The following is a 21,717-nucleotide window of genomic DNA, read 5'->3' on the forward strand; positions in this document are numbered from 1 at the left end:
CACTTTGTGGCTAATCACTTAACAGACACTTAATCTTTGCACTGTGACTAATTGTTAGTCTCTGTTTTGACTGCTGTCCACTACATAAAGAAGCTTCTGTAGGGAGAAGCTACACTTATCTATGGATATAGACACTGTATTTTAGAAGGTGGTTTGAAAGTATGTACATTTATCAAAGTAATATTAGCGGATTCTCTCCTAGTGCTTATGAGCTTCCCAGTCATGGGTTTGGGTTTACAGTACAGGACTGAGTTTCTTTCTACTCCCAGCCCCTAAATCCAACCATAGTTTGTTAGTCCTATAGTATTTATGCCACTATTACATCCATTGTTAGGCTAGTTATTATTGTAGCTTGCAAAATTCACAGCTGGGTAAGACTTCCATTGATGACTTTTCTCCTCCAGCAGGCTACATAGCTGAATATGGTCTTAACCATGGACTCATTGGGTCTCATCAACTTCCCTTCTTAAATACTGGTATGCCTTTGATAAGATAAACATTAAGAAAAATAGTAGAAATCCCAGCAAAACCAAGGCTAAAAATAATAAACAATGGCCAAGTGGATAGTAAATTTGGTATTAGATAAAAACAGGTTTCCTGGTATCTAAGTAACAAACCTGAATATTTCAGTTTAAAGCAAAAGTCTACAGCAGTGGTTTTCAACCTGTGGGTTGCAACCACTTTGGGGGAGGTGTCAAATGACCTTTTCACAGGAGTTGCCTAAGACCATTGGAAAACACAGATATTTACATTATGATTCATAACAGTAGCAAAATTACAGTTATGAAATAGCAATGAAAATAATTCTATAGTTTGAGGTTCAGTAAGGTCTCTAGTTCCAGTACAACACAAACTGTATTAAAGGGTTGCAGCAGTAGGAAGAATTGAGAACCGCTGGTTTATAGAGCTAATGTAGACTCACACAGAAAATAACAGACTCAGCATAATCTTTTTTCTGACTTATAATTTGATACTGTAGGAGTTATAGTTCTCTGGCACTTTAAGATTCAGAACCCAAATATCGAGTGACTCTTCATTGTAGACAACTATATTCCCAATTCTCCCACTGTTTGGTGTCCTTAAGGTGGATAAGTGTAATGGCAGTTGCTGAAGAAGGTCTTATTGCACATTGGCAGACATAAGTAATGGTGATATACAGTACGGGAAAGTACAACTTGAAACTGTACCCGTTCATTGTAAATGAACTTTTGGTTTCTGTATGAGACCCCGTGCCATGCTCCATCATCTGCAGCCCTCAGAGCCCTGGCAACATTTGTAGGACTGTGGCCTTGATACGGAGATGTCTGGTCCATGACTCCTTCCTACATGTGCTCTTCTTGTTGGTGATAGTTCGATGAAACCATAAGAAAGCCTCAAAGAGGGAGCACTAGAACATTCCCCTTGTCATTAACCTGACGGCTGCTGTTTAATCTGAAGAATAGGTGGAGTCTGCAGAAGCTTGCCTGATCCTAGCCGACCCTTTGTGCAGTGACTCGCATGCGGAAGACAACTCAAACATCATGAGGTGAGAAGCTGGTGTTGCTCTGTTTGTTCTTGAATGTTCCATTGATGTTCTCCTTTATATACCAAAAAAAAAAAAAAAAAAAAAAAAGCTTATCACTCATCAACAACTGAGGGGAGATGTCATCTCTGATTCAGTAGGTTCATCATTTGCCAGGTTTCAGCCTGTTTTCCTCACATGTACCCCAAAACAGTGAGTGCAAAGGGAAATAAAAATAGAACATCTTTTTTTAAATTTAATTTATTATTTTACATGTCGATCCCAGTTCCCTCTCCCTCCCTCCCTCTTACCCTCTCTGCCCTCTCACATGCACCCTGACCACCACCATCCCCTCCCATCCCCCCACCCCAATTCCACATGTAGGGCAATGCCATCCAGTTGGGGTCATGTAGATCTGACAGGTCATGTGAAGTAGGGACTAGGGCTGCTCTCCTGTCTCTAGGTTAAGGCAGTTATCCCTCCATGGGGGATGTGTCCGCAAGGTCCTTTTGTGCACCAGGGATACATCCTGGTTCCACTGTCTGAGGTTCTTTAGACTGCTCAGTCCTTCTGGCTGAGACCCATATTCAGGGGGTCTGAGTCAGTCCCATGCTGGATTCCCAGCTATCAGTCTGGGGGCCCATTAGCTCCTGCTTGTTCAGGTCAGGTGTCTCTCTGTGTTTCGGCAACCTGGTCTTTCCTCTCCCTCTGCATCTGGGTTCTAGTTCCACTCAGTGTTTAGGTGTTTGCTTCTGTTTCCAACAGGTATTAGATGAGGGCTCCATGGATAAGTTAGTTGTTGATCTCTCTATCTGGGAAGAGCATTTATAGTAGCCTTTCCATGGTTGCTCAAATTGTTAGTTGGCGGTGGTTTTGTAGGTCTCTAGACCTTTCTTTAGGTTCAGTTTTCTCTTCAAACCAATATTGGCTCCCTCTTTTATGTCCTCTCTCTCCCTCCCTCTCTCTCTCTCTCTCTCTCTCTCTCTCTCTCTCTCTCTCTCTCTCTCTCTCTCTCTCCTGTCTTCTATTCCTAGCCTGACTCAATCTTCCTGGTCACAAGTGTTTTACTCTCCTCCCCCTCTCTTTCTCCTACTTCTCTCTCCATTCACTGCCCTCCCCACTTCCCCTGTGCTCTGGGGGACTTGTCCCTTCCCCCTTCTGTGAGGCACTTTATATGAATCTCTTAGAATACACCTTGTATCCTAGTTCCTCTGGTGGTGTGAATTATAGGCTGGTGATCCTTTGCTCTAGGTCTAAAATCCATATATGAGCAAGTACATACCATGTTTCTCTTTTTGTGACTGGGTTACCTCATTCAGGATGATTTCTTCAAGTGTCATCCACTTGCCTGCGAATTTCAAGATTCCATTAGAAAATAGAACACCTTAATTGTGTATGGCTTTCTCCATATTTACCTCCAATTTCCTACAGATAAGAGCTATATACATTTTAAAAGCAATCATACCAACACCCTCTCCCCTTTTTTTGGTGGTAAGGATCAAACCCAGGACATCATGCATTAACTCTACCAACCGAGCTACATTCCCAGCTGTAACTCCAGGTTGGTGTTCAGAAAGTGTTATTATGAGTAAGATCCTCCTCTGTTAAAAAACATAGATGACATTTGTGAATCCTTGTAGTCAGACTTTCCTTTCCTGCCAGCCAGTTCCCAAATAAGCACACAGACTCTTATTAGTAATTGTAAATGCTCGGCCAATAGCTCAGGCTTGTTACTAGCCAACTCTTACATTTTTATGTTTTTGGTTGTGAGCCTAGCCTTTAACGGCTGAGCCATCTCTCCAGCCCAACTCTTACATTTTTAAACTAACCATATATCTGCCATGTGGCTTGGTACCTTTTCTCATTACAGCAAATTCACCTCCTCCTCTCTGTGTCTCCTTGTGCTTCTGATACTTCTCTTCCTCTCCGTGCTCCCTTTTTGTCTATGAGTCCCACCTAACCTCTACCTGGCCTGCTACTGGCCAGTCAGATTTTTTTTTAACCCAATCACAGTGACATATATTCACAGTGTAGTGGAATATTCCACAAATCCCATTTATATTCTTTATTTATTGGAATTTTTCTTTAGTAGTTCTAGGAAAAGAGTACACATGGTTGAGTGTGATGTGTCTGTGCACCCTGGAAAGTGTTCTCAAGATGAAAGGAGGTAGTGTTCCCAACTTTAACTATTAGGTATCTATGAGCAGAAAATTTTCTTGTGGTGACAGAAAATTTTCTTGTTGGCTCTGTTCCTGGGGCAAAATAAATATGTGTTGAAGATATGCAGAGTGAGAAATAGTTGAGAAATTACATCATGTATGTTTCATTGAACAGTAGATATATTTTAGTCTCTTAATCTATGAAATGAGACATTTTATATGCTATATAAAGGTGCAAGGCTAAGATATTTGAAACTGTTTATGTCTTCCTTGTCAATGGATTCATTTTCAACTACTAAAACCTGGCCTGCCTGTAGATTTGGTTACTTGGTCACTTAAAGCATGTTGCTTCACTGGTCACATCACTGTAAATACTTTTCAGAAAGCAATGTAGTAGCGCTAGAGGTGCCTCAGCAGTTAGGAGCACTCTCTGCACTTTTACAGGACTCAGGTTCAGTTCCTGTAACTCCCGTCCCAGGGACTCTGGTACATTCTTCTGGACTTGTAGTACACCCACATATGTTTGAGGGAACACTGCTATACATAAAATAAAAACAAATAAATCTTAAAAAGGAAAACATAACTATTAACACAGAATGTAGAAACAGGCTAACAATGAATTTTGTAATGTGCTGAGTCCCTCCCACACTTATTCACAAATAGATTTAACTCTGAATTGATTATATCACAAAGCCAGTATGACTTTTGAGCATATTGTGATTTTTTTTCAGGGTGCTTTCTATCAAGAACTACAATTCCCAGATCAGAGTCATCATTCAGATCCTTCAGTCCCACAACAAGGTATTATATGGCAGTTGAGTGCATTTGGTTTTCTCATCTTCAGGTTTCCTTATAGATCTACATATTTTTAAAAAATCAGCAATAGATGGAATTTAGAGTCTCTTTAAAATGGTAGATCACTTAGGGATGCAAACAAGGGACAGAATTAGTGAGTGCAGCCATTTGACCTGATTTTTAAAAAAATATCAGTTTAATAAGATATACTTTAGTCCAACTTTAAATCTGGACTAAAATTGAGGAACTTTGGAAAAGGAAATTAGTACAAAAACTTTAGATTAAAAAATCATCAATAAACATTAAAATTGTACAAATTGATAAAACATAGAATTTGCAAACAAATACTGTTCAGTTTAGTAATTTTGAGATAATTTGACCTGATTTGTACAACTTCAGGTTTTTTGTTTGTTTGTTTGAAAGTAGCAGCACAGGAAGCACACTGACACTTTCAAATGCAGACTGTGTTCTAATCATGTCCACTGACTTGGTGCTACCTTTATTCTCAGTAGTGAAGGGGAAATTATTTAAAGAAAACATGCACCCATAAGAGGTTTCTTGTGGTGTCTGCTTTCTTAATGCCCGACTTTCTATCATGAAATAGGTTTTTCTGTCAAAAATCCCCACCTGGAACTGGAGTGCCGGAGACAATATCATCTGTTTTGCAGAACTAAAGCTTGGATTTATTGCCCAAGGCTGCTTGGTGCCAGGCCTGTGTACCTTTCTTACGACTCTGTTTATTGAGCAAAACCAAAAGGTAACTTTATACAGTGATATTGAGTCTTGGCTGTGTCCCACACAATGTGATCCGAAGTAGAACCAAATAAATAAATAAATAAATAAATAAAAATAAAAATCAAAGAATGCAAGAAGTCTCTTGGGCAGGGAAGGATGTAGAGATCTGGATTCAAGTTCCAGGTGTTTCCCAGGCCTTGTAGAAGTCATTGTTAAAACATTTGCAGCATCAATTTGCAAAACAGAGGTTGTAATTCTGTTTCTGCCTGTGTCCCAGGATACTGTAAATGTAAGTATTTTCATAAATTCAGAAATATTTTAAGTTATTAAGTGTAGAGATGTAAACAGCTTTAGTCTTAACAGTATTTAAATTTAAACAGATAATTAGTATAATAATTATCATATTAATCACATAGAAATAATACAAATAATAGCTAAAATCTAACCAGTTTCTAGATTGCTTTGGGGCAAATCCACCCAGGAACAGGAATGATGCTCATAAATTAATAGTGGTCACATGCTGCCTCCCAGTGGTGTGTCTAGGCAGTCCCCAGCTGGAGTGGGAACACTAACAAAAAGGTTTTATGTATAGTAAGCTGGTGAACAGCACATCATTTGGGTCACAGTCTTTATAGATCATAGAGCCTTTGTGTGGGACAAAATAAGGGGCAAAGAGTAGTGCTGCTTTGTAATCCTACTGGTGGCCATCTAGTGTGTTTTCCATGAGTGTTCCTGGGGCTAGGTGGCAGGCTCTGTTGTCCTTTACTGAAGATCCTGCAGAGATTAGCCCTCCTTGTGACAGGTGCTATCTGAGAGACTGAGAAAGAACAAGAGATGCACTTTATCTCAGTGTGGAGGAAAGGAATAAGAAAGGGAGCCAAATGATCAGGAATAGGTGACTGGTTTTAGCAGGGCAATTTTCAAACCACAAAATGGTTTGAGGAGAGTGTCTGAGGTCACTGTTATCTCCATAGTAAGAGTTGCTCTAGAGAATCTAGAAATTTCCATCTTCATCCATGTTCTGGCTTATGTCCTACTCTGTGGTGGCATCACTGTAGGGCTCACAAGGAAGGTGAGGAGTTGCCTTGTTAAGAATGTTCATTCAAGAGCTGGATGTTGCACGTGCCAGGTCCTGGGTTCCACTGTAGCACCAGAGCCACCTTTGGCCCTCTCACTTCTCTAGAGACCTACTTCTGGCCTTGGGCTTCACATTACTGTCAGTCCTGACCAACACCATCTTGGGTTTCTATAAACCTGAGAAGGTTTCTCATTCTTGGTGGAAGTCACAGATATTTTTTTTCTTTGTGGTATGAGATTTTTCAGTTAAAAGTAAGATTAATCAACGTCAATCCTAAACCATCATATCCAGAGAACAACTTAGATTCCACATTGCCCCTCCCACATTACTGTTAGTGTCTCGAAAAACAGTAAGGCTTCTGTGCTAAAGGTAGCAATGGGCCAGAGAAAATAATTCTAGACCTGACAAGGAAACTTGGAGGTTGTTAACTTACAAATGCTCTTACTTCAAAAGAAATAAAATAGTGTATTTGAGTGACTAGGGCTTGGGAACACAGATTTAGATTACCCCAAATCCCATGTTTCCATATGGAAGCAGTTTTATGGAGTGTTTATAGTAATAGAGCAAGGAAAGTCATAAGACTTTTAAAAACACATCAGCAGATACATCTGAAAGGCAGTTACAGCCATGCAGAGAAATCTCAGCTATAAGCCTCTGCTACTATCTGATTGCATCCTGAGCCCTTTGATTGGCGGAGAAAAGGGATTTTTAAATTAATACATTCCAAAGGTTCTTATTTATTTATCAGGAAGTTGGGTCAGACAGGGATAAGTAAGGCATAGCTATTTAGGGGGATTATGGGAAACTGTAATTAGACTCTGGACCTGCAATTTTCCAAACTCACCACAGGCATTGACGTTTTAATTAGTCAATCAGCCTATGCAGACACAGCTTCTTTCCAGGAATTCTCCTTCACAATGCCTTCTGGGAAGAAACTGAGTGGTGAGGTGCCCACATCAGCTTGGATTCCATGGAAAACAGATAAGTTTAGGTTCCTCCTTTAACGTTGTTCCACAGAACACTAGGCTGTATCTCCTCTCTGTGATACACATGTAGTTGAAAATAATTGGGTACTTGACAGTCTATGTAATCTATAGTATAACATCAAATTTTCTTATTAATATACTGTACATATTTAATATATGTATATGCATGTATGTATAAGTACCAATATAGATGTAACTGTATATATGGTATAATTATATTTTGTAGGTTTTTCCTAAGTATCCCTGGCAAAAATATTTCTTGAATAGCTTGCAGAACAAAATTCTGACGCAGCGCCTCTCTGATGACTTTGTTGGGATGACATTTCCTGAGGTCTCCCGGTATGTTAAGGAAAGCCTTTACCCCGTTTTTCGTGCAATGCCCTCATCTCACACTGCCAATGAGGGTTCGCTGTAGGTAGGCTCCAGTACAAATTCTGGAGATGAAAGACCAGTTAGGTCAGAGCCTCTAGATCAGCAGTCCTCAACCTTCCTAATGCCACAACCCTTTAATACAGCTCCTCATCTCATGGTCACCCCCAACCATAAAATTCTTTTTGTTGCTACTTCATAACTGTAATTTTGCTACTTTTATGATTCATAATGTAAAAAATCTGATATGCAGTATATCTAATATTCGACCCCCAAAGGGGTCACGACCCACAGGATGGGAGCCACTATAGATCCCAGCACTTTACAGAGCATGTGGTACAGTTTCACCTCCATCCCAGGGGGCACTTTTGCTAAAATTTATGTTGGGTGGATTCAATTTCAAGTGGAAATCTGTATTTAGGAGGTGCTTTCTTCATTGAGTAGTTGATTTTCTTCCCTGCACAGAGCATAAAGGGTTCATGGAGCCCAGCCTGCTGCTTGTCTCTCTCCTCATAACTCTTTTGTTTCCCTCCCCAGGCTTTGCTTTGTGAAGATGCATCTCATGCTGATCGCCATCCAGCACAAGTCCCTCTTTCACAACTGTTGGTACAGATAAAGCTTTTCGTTGTCTCAAGGGTGTTTTTGGTTTCTGTTGTTGAGGGGAGTTTGACTTTGTTGGTAGAGTAGATGAAGGAGAGAGGGGGATAATAATAATAATTTCTCAAGAGCTTGTAAGTTAAGAATTTATAACTGGATATGGTAGCATTGACTTGCAACCTAAGCACCCAGGAAGTTGAGGCAGGAAGATCACTGATAGTCTGAGGCCAGGCTGGGCTGCATAGTAAGATCCATCCTCAAAAACAAAAACCAAACTAAGTTTATAAATTCTCACAAATACAGTCAGGCATGTCATTGTAATTGTGCCACTTCTCAAGTTTTGGTTCAGACCAAGTATCTACATATTTTGTGCCAATACCTTTTCTTTCCTGACAAAATTTTTATAACTAGATATTTACACTGACCTTTGCCAAGGGTCAAGAAGAGATAAGTGGATGTTTAACATGAACTCAGAGATCCTCTGCTCTCCTGCAAAGCTATTTAACAGTCCCTAGACACATTAGACATGTGCTTGTCACATGTCCATCTTATTCCTTTTGAGGGTCAGAACCAATCACATCCCTCATTAATATTCTCATTTAAACATTTGCCAAATGCCCTACATTGTCTTAGGTAAAGATCTACCAAAAAGTAAAAAGCTTTTGTTTTGAAGTCTATGTCTATTCATAAGGATGCTCTCATGCTCTCAATACTCTAACCTATCTTGACAACAGAATAAGCCAGAATCAGGACTTAACTTCATTCCAAAATAAATCTGCTTATTTGTTTATTTGTTTTCATTGTCTGAGATAGACTCTTACTTGCCTGGCCTGGAACTTGCTATGTATACAGACCAGGCGGGCCCTGAGCTCAGAGAGCTCCTTCTGCCTCTGCCTCCCAAGAGCTGGGATTTAAGGCAAGTGTCACCATGCTTGGCAAAAAGTAACATTTAGAGACAGAAAGGAATACATTATCAGAAGTGAAATAAATGAGGAGGATTAGAAAGTCAAGGACTTCATCATAGTGTATGCGTGGATCAAAGAAACCAAAGACAGGACATTCTGATGACAGGAGAGATGAGGAAAACAGGAATAGAGTAACTGGCATAGTGCTGCATCAAGGAAAACCATGGGTAAAATTTATGACAGTTTCCAAGCATACAAGCCATTGAAAAAGAAAAGGAATGTTGGAATTCACCTTGATAACTAGTTCTACTTCTGTGACAATATCATCTTTTTGGTTTTATTGTTGTTCCAGAGACCCAGCTGCTCAAGCAGACTGGCACTGTCCTATATTCCTATCAGAGAATGTTCATCTAGAATACTTTTATTTTCTGAAGACCTAAGCCTGGACCCAGTGTGTGCAGGGCCAGTGCTACTCCACTGAGCTACAGCCCAGACCTAATTAGATGTAGTTCATTTTAAAGTCAGGTGGTTCAGGAATGGGCACCACTACCATTTCCAGAAGGTTGCCTACTGTATGGTTGTGCCCCCTTTGTCATGGCTGCCTAAGACAACAAGACATCAAGTACTTGGATTAGTCAAGCCATCTCAGACTCATGACTATTCCAAAGGAGGAGCTTCTTCTCTGCTCAGTAGTCAAGCTCTTCTCTGCCTCCTTGAGTGGTTTTTTTTTTTTTATTTACTTATTTTTATTGCATATACAGTGTTCTGTCTGCATATTTGCCTACATACCAGAAGAGGGCGCCAGATCTCATGACAGATGGTTGTGAGCCACCATGTGGTTGCTGGGAATTGAACTCAGGATGTCTGGAAGAGTAGTCAATGCTCTTAACCTCTGAGCCACCTCTCCAGCCCTTGAGTGTTATTTAATAGCAATCACATAACAGATTAAGTGTAGGCAAATTCACTTTAACCACCGTGTTTAGCAGTAAATAAAATAGACTTAATTCTATTAGTACATCAACTTAGAGACTCCCTTGTTAATGACAGCATGAAGCATGTTGCTAACAGATATTAACAGAGAACTTATTGTCTTTATCCTTCCATTTCCAGTAGTCTTATGCTAAATCCCCCAGCACAAGTGAAGCTGAATAAGGACACCCTTGGGTTCTTTATTGCTGAATCCTCACAAGCTGTCAAAAGGTACTTCTCTTTCCAATTCATTTACGGAGAGGGCACACTAAACCAAGTAGACGGCATCAGCATCATGTCTCCCTGGTGTTAGCTGTTACTTACGTCATTCTTGATTTACTCTCCTTGTCTAGGGCCTTCTTTTATTGTTCCACCTGTCACTATGATGTGCACACCCCTGAGCTAATTGAAAAATGTGGCTGCAAAAACAGGAGCCAGCAACAGCTCACAGGTAATTACATATCATCTCTGTCCTTTGCCTGTTTTCTGGGGGTCTGGTCAAGGAAAGAGGCTGCCAGCACCGAGACCATTTGAACTTGGTCATAGCAAGGCATGTGCTTCCCATTGGGGATCCAAGCCCTGATAGCTGATCTTCCACAGTAAAACAACACCACCACCTTTGTGGTTGCCCAGTTCATCTCTCTTGCAGGCCAGCAGAATGAACTCCAAGGAGATTTAGTAATTGGTGACATAGCATCTTCAAACTCCACCTCATCCATGCTGACTTCCAGCCACTGAGCTTTCCCTATGACACACCAATTTCCCCAACTTCAGCCTGAAAACCCTCCCCATATGAACTGCTAGACTGGTAGATGTCCATGAAATTACTATCTTCTGCCTAATCCTTGAGCATTTTTTCCCTTGTGGACAGTGGGGAGCTTAGTCTGACATGGTGATATGAGAATGAAACTCTGTCTTTTGTCTAGTTGAACCCAATGCCTCACTAGTAACTCTTTCCACTTTAATGCAGGAAAAGAAAAAGTAACCCTAAATATCCATGATAAGTTTATCACATCTACTTTCACAGTTAGTCTTTTCCAGATACTTCCATAGTCTTTGGATAAAATTCCAGTATCTTAATGATCAGTTCCAAATATGGCTTTCCTGGAAAAAATACATATTATAGATTAAAATACTATCTCTCTCTCTTTTTCCCCCCTGATCTGATGTTTTCCCTTCATTTTATTAACCTACACAATTCTTGAGAGACGTTTTTCTCAGCAAAACGAATTATATGAAGTGAAACGGCATGCACTGGCTAGTTTCATGTCAAGACCCAAGCTAGAATCATCTGAGAGGCGTGAATCACTGATGAGAAATACCTCCATAAGACTGGCCTGTAGGCAGGTCTGTGGAGCACTGTCTTAATTATTGATTGATGTGGGAGGGCCCAGCACATGGAAGGTGGTGCCCAGGCATGAGTTAAACATGCTAACCCTGAAAGCACAGAGATAGGGTGTTGTCCCAAAAACATTATGCAAGAGAAATTTTATTTATAATGCAATGAAGCAAACTGGGCTCACCTGTAAATCTTAAATGTCTTTGTATATCTTTAAACAAGTTAATGTTTTTACAAGTGCTTTAGCTTTCTTATATGCATGGGTCTGTGTCTGTATGAGTATATGCCATGTGTGTGCAGGGGTCTGTGGAAGGCCAGAGGAGAGTGTCAGATCCCCTGGGAGCCAGTGTTACGGGTAGTTGTGAGGTACCTAATATGAGTGCTGGGAAGCAAACTTGGATTCCCTGGAGAACAGCACAAACTCTTACCCACAGAGCCTTCTGTCTCTCCAGACTCCTCATCTCTTTTCCCCCAATGATCACCTCATCCCCCAACTTTGTATTGTATTTTATCTCAGCTTAACAAGACAAAAGCCTTGAAAAATTAATCCTCACATTTAGCCAGCACAACTTTTTAGTGGTCAGAATTCATCCTAAAATATTTATATATGCATACATGTCTACCTGGACACACATACCTATATCTTAAAATTAGGCACATGTTAACAGCAATGATCAATAAGTTTTAGAAGATGTATAAGTGAAAGGGCTATGAGCTTTATTATTAAGATCTGTCTTGGGATGTAAAACAATATATAAAGCAATTATATTTAAACATTATCATGAATATCATCTCCTGGTCAGGAGATGAAAGGATAAATACTTACATGAAAATTATTTATGAGCATTTAACAGGATTCAAGGAAGTCTCCATGTGAGATTCCCAAGCAATTATGACAAGAGTGGGTATTTTGGGCAGTCCCAAACCACACAGTGGCTTTCAAGGCATGCTTGCAGGGACTCTGAGCCTGCTACACATTGCCTGGTTCCAGTGGCTCTCTTCAACCACAGCACAAGACTCCACAACTCCCTCAATCTCACTTCTTTCCTGAATACAAACCCAGTACCCTATGCAGGACCACAGTTGCATCAGCTTCTGTATACTGACTCTAGGGAATGGCTTTCCTAGCTGTTCCCTGGGGCCTTTCAAGCAAGTTAGCTTTGTTATACACTGGAGCCTTTGATGACAAGGGTCTTCAAGGCTTTCCTATTATCTCAGTGCAGACAAAGGAGGTTTCTCTAACAGTTGTAGCCTTTCTGGCATATGACCTGGCTGCAGCTTTAAATTTCTGCAGCTCTTTTCCTTGGCAGCGTACTTGTCTTTAACATCATTCTGTTCTGCATCTTCTCTTTCTTATTGTAGACCTACATGAGATCAGTGAGCAGTAACTTACATAGCCTGAATGCTCAATTCTCTTGACATTTCTTCCACCAAACAAATGAGACCCTTACTTAATTCAACTTCTCTCAAGTTTTCAGGACACAGGCAGCGAATGTAGCTTGAATTTTTTTTTTTTTTTTTGCTAGAATATCACATAAGTGGCCCTTGTTTTAGTCCCTTCTAAAGCCTGTGTTCCTTCTGAATCATGATCTGGCCTCCACTGTCCACATTTCTCTGCATTCTTGTCTTCTAGTCACCCACCAGAAGTTCCCATTAAGCTATATTTTCAGTATTCAAGGACTTTTTTGGCCCAAAGTTAAAAAAAATACCCACATTCTCCCCACCCACCCAAAACCCATTCCAAAGGTCTAAAACATGCATAATCAGATTTATCCTACCAATGACTCAACTTCTTGGTACCAGTTTTCCCTGTTAGTAACTTATTGCTGTGACAAAAGCAACAGAAGGGAGGAGGGAAGGCAGAAAGGAAGGAAGAGTTTATTTGGGGTCACCAGTCAAGGATACAGTTCATCATGGTGGGGATGTTTTGGCTTCGGGACCAGTGAGTTTGTAGTGAGGAAATAGATGATGGATGCTTACATTCAGCTTGCTTTCTCCTTTCTAATTACTCCACAACCCCAGCCCATGGATTAGGGACCACACACAGTTAAGGTAGGTCTTGCCATCTCAGTTAGCCTAATCTATATAATTCCTCACGTAAGTCTACAGCCATGTTTCTTAGGTGATTCTAGATTCTACTGAAATTAGGAAATTCAATTTTTCTCTTTTGAAACTCTTATAAAGCCATTTCTCGATGAAAAAAAAAGAAAAATATTAAAATGTTGGTCATAAATGGTGGGACCTTAATTTCTTTCAGTCTTCACAGGTTTAGGGTCTACTTATCTGTTTTTGAAGTTTAATTGTTGTCTTAGGGTTTTGTTGCTGTGAAGAGACACCATGACAACAGCAACTCTTATAAAAGAAACCATTTAACTGGGGCTGGCTTACAGTTCAGAGGTTTAGTCCATTATTGTCATTGTGGGAAGCATGGTAGCATGCAGGCAGACATGGTACTGGAGAAGGACTGAGAGTTCTACAACTGGATCTGCAGGCAGCAGGAAGAGAGAGTAACACTGGGCCTGTCTTGAGCCTTTGAAATCTCAAAGCCCAGCCCGAGTGACACACTTCCTCCAACATAGTCACAGCTACCCCAACAAAGCCACATCTAATAGTGCTACTCCCTGGTGGCCAAGCATTCAAATATATGAATTTATGGGGCATTCTTATTCAAACCACCACAATTGTTTATAATGAAAGCTTCCTTATGGTACCCACTGGAAAACTCTACTAAACTGTGTCATGATATTAATAATTTGCCTTGAAAGAGTGAAATCATGGATTGAAGAGATGACTCAGGGGTTAAGAGCACTTCCAGAGGTCCTGAGTTCAATTCCCAGCAACCACATGGTGGCTCACAACCATCTGTAATGAGATTTGATGCCCTCTTCTTGCCTGCAGGGATACATGCAGACAGAACACTGTATACATAATTAATAAATAAATCTTTTAAAAAAGCATGAAGCCATTCTGCCATTTCTGTCCTAAATTGTGAGAAAATTATTACTTGTATACTATAAGCATAGGAAGGCAAATAGACAGATAGATAGTTGGACAGAAAAGTAAGTAACAGAAATTAATAAAGTTGAACTGAATGTCAGGAGGAGATTGGCATGACTGAGTAACAGTATGTGTGTGCAGGAAGAAATAATGTTTCATGTATCACCTTACAGCATCTCAGTATTGGTCAACATGTACTGATTTCAAATATTCTTGCATTTTCCCTTATGAACATCTTTGAAAGTCACGGTGTGTTCATTCTCATTTTTGCAAAAGAGAAAGTTATTAATTTCTATGTTATTTCAATATGTGGAAATTCCTAAGAGGTTTGAGACATACCCTTGGCGATTCTTTAAAAGTCTAAATTAGTAATAATAGTACCCCCAAAGGGAAGATCAAATATAAGCTAGTGACTTCTGACAACAGTGAATTGGAGCCTGACCGGCATGTGCAGAAAGCATAGGGTTTCCAGGTCTGAAGGTAACTCCAGCTTCTGCCTCTTGGAAGACATGAGAAGGTGCAGAAGTGCCTCAGAGATATTTCCTTCCACATGCCAGATGGATTTGTATCCTCTGCAGTCTAATCCTATAGGGTAGTGGTCCTCAACCTTTGGGTTGCGACCCCCTTGGGGGTTGCATATCAGATATCCAGCATAGTAGATATTTATGATTCATAACAGCAGCAAAATTACAGTTACAAAGTAGCAACAAAAACAATTTTATGGTTGGGGTCACCAGGACATGAGAAACTGTATTAAAGGATTGCAGTATTAGGAAGGTTGAGAAGCACTGGTATGGATGGAAACTAAAGACTTTGGTATAATCCATCTTCTCAGAGTAGCAGTAGCTAAGGATTCCCAGACTCTTCCTAGACAATGGAAATGGTACAAAAGACCCTGCTAAGGAGGTCCAGCTGCTATATGACTCACTGGGGTTGCTGTAAGGAGACAACAGATGGCTTGTGACTCACTGGGGTTGCTGTGCACTTGCAGCACCAGACATCGTGGTGATGAAGAAGAACAGCAGTAAAACCAGCAGCAGTTCAGAAAATCAGGATCTTATTTCAAGAGAACAGGAAAGTTTGATCACCATCACAAGCCTTAAGAATAGGTAAGAACCACAGAATGGCAGCATCTTACGTCACTCAGCACTAAAAACTCGACTTAGATTAAAACATCTGGTTTATTGGCATCTCTACAGACCAATGGAATCACTGTTAACCACATACATTCATCCCTACTTTGGCCCCATAGCACATACTCTTTCCCACCATTGCTCAGATCTCTGTGCCACTAATAACACTGTGTATCCAATTTTCTTTCAGGTACTCTATGAATAAAAGAGCTAATTTTTAGCTAGCCCCAAATAGCTTTTGGTTATTAAAAATTGATAATGAGGTTGCCCTTTTTTCTTTTCTTTCCTTCCTTTTTTTTTGGGGGGGGTTGTTTTTTTGAGACAGGGTCTCCCTATGTAGCCCTGGCTGTCCTGGAACTTGCTCTGTAGATCAGGCTGGCCTCAAACTCTAAAGACCCACCTGCCTCTGCTGTAGTTAAAGGTGTGAGCCACTACACCCAGCTGAGATTGCCTAAGTTTTTGAATTTGCAAAATGGACCAAAGAATTCTCCCTACCCAGCTCTTTTTCCTCTCCAGTTCTTCAGTTTATTAAATTAAAATTATTACCTGGAGATGAAGATGCAGCTGAGTTGGTCAATTGCTCTAGCATGTACAAAACCTGGGCTTGGTTTCTAGCTCCACATAAAACTGGAACTGTTGGCATTCGCTTGTAATATAATCTCAGGACTTGCCTCTACAATGAATGTGAGCCAACCTGACTACATGAGACCCTGTCTCAAGAACAAAGGAAAAAAATTTACTAACCAGAAAGCATGGTGCAGATGATTTGCTTAGTTAATTCTAAAATACAAAACAAAACAAAATAGGCTAATCTAAAATATTTATCATTCCTAATTTTAATGAAAACATCTATGTAATATGTAAGCAATATTTCCATTTAGGAAGAAAATCTAGGAAGACTGAGAATTTTGATTACCTAGAGGTAAATATATTATCAATGGAACATAAACTGTTATGATGACATTATATAAAATGACAGTATGGCAGATATTTTTAATGATTGAATGACATTAACTATACAAGAACTTCACTAGTATAACCTTTATATAAAGCAGTATGAAAGTTTCTCAAAAAATATACATGTGTCTTGGGTTTTTTTTTTTTTTAAATTGCTGTCTAGAGACACCATGACTATAGTAACTCTTACAAAGAAAAGATTTAATTGACATGGCAGTTTATAGTTTCAGAGATTCAGTCCATTATCATCATGACAGGAAGCATGTCAGCATGCAGGATCAGAAGGTAGCAGGAAGTTGACTGACTGTCACACCGAGGGAAGTTTGAGAAAAGAGACCTCAAAGTCTGTTCACACAATGACACACTTTGCCAACAAAGCCACACCTCCTAATAGTGCTACTCTCTTTGGGGGCCATTTTCTTTCAAATCACCACAATATGTGATCCAATAATTCAATTTCTGAATATTTAGCTAAAGAGAATGAATTAATATATCTTAAAATGATTCACCCTTTGTTTGCAGCATTCATCACAATAGGTAAGCTGTGGGGTCTGTGATAAAAGATGGAAGGACAAAGAAAATGTGGCATATATCTTTATATATCTACACTAAAATAGATTCATACATTTTCATGTTTCTTTTGTTTGGCTGGTTTTGGTTTTTGTTTTTTGTGATGGGGTTTCATTATGTAGCTTTGACTCTCCTGGAACTCAGTATGTAGACCAGAGTGACCCTGAGTTCATAGAGATCTGCTTGCCTCTGCTCCCCTGAAGTGCAGCAATTAAAGGTGTATGCCACACACCCAGGGAGCTTCACATTTTATAAAGAAGGCAATCCTGCCCTTTTGGGGGGAAATGGAGGTACCTCAAGGAGGTGTGGTGTGAAGAAAGTCAAGGGCAGAGCAACGAATGCTCACATACACATCAAACCTAAAGCAGACCTCATGGAAAACCAGAAGATGTTTGCCAGCCATTGGACTATGGCAGAATAAGGAGGTACTGGCCAAGTGTACAACAGTAACAAGAAAACAGCACATAAGTACAATTCTCACTAAATATTCCTTAGTGTTGTATACTTGGTGGTTTTATGAGTCAACTTGACACAAACAAGAGTCATCAAAGGAAGGAGCCTCAACTGAGGAACTGCCTCCTTGAGATCCAGCTGTAAGGCACTTTCTCGTTTAGTTATCAATGGTGGAGGGCGCAACCCATGGCGGGTGGTTTTATCCCTGAGCTGGTGGTCTTGGGTTTTATAAGAAGCTGGGCTGAACAAGCCATGGGAAGCAAGCCAGTAAGCAGCTCCCCACATGGCCTCTGAATCAGCTCCTTCTTCTAGGATTCTGCCCTGTTTTAGTTGCTGTCCTGACTTCCTTCAGTGATGAACAGCAGTGTTGAAGTGTAAGGCAACCTGCTGTTTGATCACGGTGTTTTGCTGCAGCAATAGAAATCCTGAGTAAGACATGTTATAAGACATTGTTTTCCTTTGTGGTACCAGGGATGGAACCCAGGGTCTTGTGTGCTTTACCACTTAGCTATATTCCTGGCCCCGTTTTAAGAAACACATTTGAGACAGTTTCTCACTAAGTTCTCCTGGCTGGTGTTGGCCTCATAGTCCTAATACCTTAGACTCTCAAGTAGCTGGGATTACTGGCTTGTGTCATCAGACTTGGTGTAGTTTTATATTTGGGAAAATATGTGAATGAGTCTGAATGAGTAATAAGGTGGGGCAAGGTTTCATATGCTTCAGATGCCAAAAGATGTCATCTTCTAAGAGAAATTCAAGGCAGTGGGAACTTTCTTGCCTTCTAGTCTATGCTTTTTCTGAAACTGGATTATATAACCAATGAGAAAGGGCTGGGGTTAGATGAAGGAAAGGTACTGGGACATTTCTGGCATTCAGGTTTGATATTACTGTTTCCAACAACCAGACAGCTACAGAATACCATTTGGATGTGGGTATTTCACTCTTTAAAGATAGTTGGTAAATAGGTGTTTGTAGAGAACTATCTGTGATATGTAGGCATCATGTCTGGATATAGAAAGCACACTATAAGCAACACCCTTGGATAAACAAGATGTAGGAATAAATCAAAGGTCAAGTGAGAAAGCATCTCCTCAGGTCTCACTGAAGGGTCCAGCAGAAAAGTCATAGGAAGACATTGCATGGAGTTCTCCAGAAAGTGTCATGTGAGAAGAGGGGTTTGAAAAGGTGGGAAGAACGTGATATGGACAAGCCCAGGAGAAATGTGGTGCCTCTGTGCATCAGATAGCCATCCCAACCAGAGTGTTGTGAGAAATGACATCCCTGATCTCTCAAGAGCACATTCTTGGCTTTTGGTATTATGCCTACATGTGCATGACAGCATACACCATGGTTACATTCCTGCTAAAAGGCATGATTTACACTTGAGAAGACCACATATGTGATGGTGCATAGTGAGATGCAGCCATGACTGGGCCTTCATGGATTCTTTTCTGGGTTCTATGAAAAAGGGTTGACTTGCTATGGGCAAGCCAGATCCACAGAAAACCCCTAAGTGTAGTTTTAGCCATTTGGTTTCACCAGCTCTCCCCATTCTTAAATATAGCTGTGAAAACAAATAACTCTGTGTTGTCGTAGTAGCTCCCTGAACGATTGACTCTCCCTTCTGTCTGCTCAGGAACATGGTAAATGACACAGTGGATGATGATGAGCAGCTGGACAGCAATGGCATGTTTCACTGGTGCAAATCAACGCCCTTGGACAAGGTGGTTCTGGTAGGTGACCACACCAGGGTGAGGAATGACCTGCGAGTCACAAGAAGCACTAGCTGCTCTGTAAACCACAAGTTTGGAATGAAAGATACATTAGCCATACACATCGCAGGCCATGAGCCATATGGCATGTAACAAAGACTGTGGGCAACATGCTGGGATTTAAAATGTAGGTGACATCACCTATGAGCTCCTTCTCTGAGCAGCTTATCTGAATAATCCTCCTCAACAATGCTTTCCAGAGACCTAACAGACCTAAAGCTGCCAGATAAACGATCTACAAGAACTCTGCATTCTTTTCTTTTAAAATAAAGATGTCCCTAATTTATTGGTTAAAATTTGACTCCCTTATGCTTCCATTTAACACATTAAGAAAGGTATCTGTTAACCAAGTCTTGTAGACATTATAGTTCTGTCCCTTCCTCTTCTCTCAAGCAGATAATTTTCCCATCTATGACCATTTAATAATAACAAATATTTTCTTGCTTTTCAAAAGCATTTTAGTACACATATCATTCCTCTTATACCCTACCTTTGGGTTCAGTGCCAGTTAGTATCCTGACAGAATATGTTCCAATATTTATAAAACACGACCATTCTTTTGATCAGCATCATTAATTTCTCAGAGCTGGTGTATCAGCTAGGAGACATATCAGCTTACAAACAACTGTTTCAGGGTTTCTGCCCATGCGAGATAAATATCCGCTGAGCAGGAAGGCAAGTGTGTTTTCAGCGGGAAGCAGATCTTAAGAAACGCTGGACCCAGACTGACACACTCAAGACAGGCAAAGAGGGCATTGGGAGAGAGGGGTTTGTTAGATTGAGTTTCTTAAGCATGCAAAGAAGTCTTGGAACTTCCCTTAAAATACTGGTTGTAGAATGTCTGTAGCTCAAAGTGAACATTGAGTCACTTGTTGAATTAAGAAGGTGCTCTGGTTTTTATAATGCTTAGGGTTTTGAAATTTTTGTCCTCAGGAATGAAAAGTCCAGATTTCAGAAACTCAGAGCCTTTGAACTTGATTTTGCTTGCAGAAGGATGCTCACTTTGCTCTACTTTGAACAAAGGGCACTCTGTGAAGCCACCATTTTTCTTAAGTGAGAGATAGGTTTTACCATAGTGGGCTGGAGGAAATGGCTTCCCTAGCTGTGTTCACAGATGCGTTCTGCCACGGATATTGTTTCTAACATCTCAGCAGAGCAACTATTAGACTGTAGGGATGTTGCATGAGATTTACTTAGAGGCTTCGAGTTAAAACTGATCAGATTAAATAGACAACCATTTAATGATTTTGTTAGCACGTGTTGCCAGTCTCTAAGCAGTTCTGGAGAAAAGTAGTTTTATATCCCACAGAAGGTAATCCCTGAAGAGTCTTCTCCAGTGATTTCATCAAATAAGCAGCTGTGGCAAGTGTTAATTCTTATTATTATGTATGTCCATTTGAAATATTCTAATTTTTATGGATATAGGCTGTAGAGCTCACTCCTGTGAAATGTAAATACTTGTAACTATCTCTACCAGCATTCCTGTGTCCTCCTTTAACATTCTCAAGTCTTTGGGTGGGGTGTAGTGGTGCACACCTTTAACCCCAGCACTTAAGAAAACTAACAGGCAGATCTCTGTGAATCGGAGGCCATCTTGGTCTATATAATGAGTTCTAGGTCAGCCAAGGCTACACCATAAGATCTTATCTCAATACACACACACACTACATGACAGCTATATATAAGTTCCATTTTTGTATGAGCAGTTGAACGATTGTATTAGTACTATAAAAGTACTGCTTGGGAGACATCTAGAGAGTTGGGGGAGGGGCTCATCTCAGAACTCTTAACTATTTGTGAAACTGACCTGAGTCTGGCATTATCTCCTTAGAAACGAACTGACAAGCCAAAACATGAGTTTCGGAACCACATTGTAGCATGTGTGTTTGGAGATGCCCACTCAGCCCTGGTGGGGCTTCGGAACTTTGTGATGCCTTTGAGAGCCAGCAACTATACCCGGCATGAGCTGAAGGACATTGTGTTTATCGGGGCTCTGGAATACTTCCAGAGAGAATGGCGATTTCTCCGGAACTTTCCCCAGATATACATCATGCCTGTAAGCATTACATGAGGACAATAATGTGGTACTAGATTTGTAACAATAGTGATGATAGTTATAGTTTGCAGTTGCAAGGCACCTGATGTGTGACAGAGATCAGCTAAACAGTTTGCCTGTATTACTTCATTTACTCCTCTAAATAATCATATGGGGTAGGCTATAAAAATGCTGAACCATAGGTGGATGAACAGTGGGTTTCCAAGTAGGTAGCTTGTCTAAGATCACAGAACAGGTGAGTGGAAAGAGTAAGATTTAAATCCAGACATTAAGGCTCCTGAGTTTGTATTCAGACCAGTATATTATATGGGCTGTGCACAAATGAGAATTTTTCTGTGTTTTCCAG

At 40.4% G+C, this 21,717-nt stretch overlaps 1 protein-coding gene across 1 annotated transcript in view; it reads left to right on the plus strand.

Moving 5' to 3' along the window:
* The window catches only part of Kcnu1 (potassium calcium-activated channel subfamily U member 1), a 54,009-nt gene that overhangs the window by 18,014 nt on the left and 14,278 nt on the right, over positions 1 to 21,717 (plus strand). Inside the window, exons 12-22 of the mRNA XM_051182081.1 lie at positions 1,443 to 1,525; positions 4,392 to 4,461; positions 5,060 to 5,212; positions 7,481 to 7,593; positions 8,161 to 8,229; positions 10,236 to 10,325; positions 10,448 to 10,604; positions 12,546 to 12,744; positions 15,422 to 15,539; positions 19,150 to 19,276; positions 21,147 to 21,371. Of these exons, the coding sequence (XP_051038038.1) occupies positions 1,443 to 1,525; positions 4,392 to 4,461; positions 5,060 to 5,212; positions 7,481 to 7,593; positions 8,161 to 8,229; positions 10,236 to 10,325; positions 10,448 to 10,604; positions 12,546 to 12,744; positions 15,422 to 15,539; positions 19,150 to 19,276; positions 21,147 to 21,371 (1,404 nt within the window). The remainder of the gene's footprint in view (positions 1 to 1,442; positions 1,526 to 4,391; positions 4,462 to 5,059; positions 5,213 to 7,480; positions 7,594 to 8,160; positions 8,230 to 10,235; positions 10,326 to 10,447; positions 10,605 to 12,545; positions 12,745 to 15,421; positions 15,540 to 19,149; positions 19,277 to 21,146; positions 21,372 to 21,717) is intronic.

This window comes from Phodopus roborovskii, unplaced genomic scaffold, assembly GCF_943737965.1.
Source record: "Phodopus roborovskii unplaced genomic scaffold, PHOROB, whole genome shotgun sequence".
NCBI classification, from domain to species: domain Eukaryota; kingdom Metazoa; phylum Chordata; class Mammalia; order Rodentia; family Cricetidae; genus Phodopus; species Phodopus roborovskii.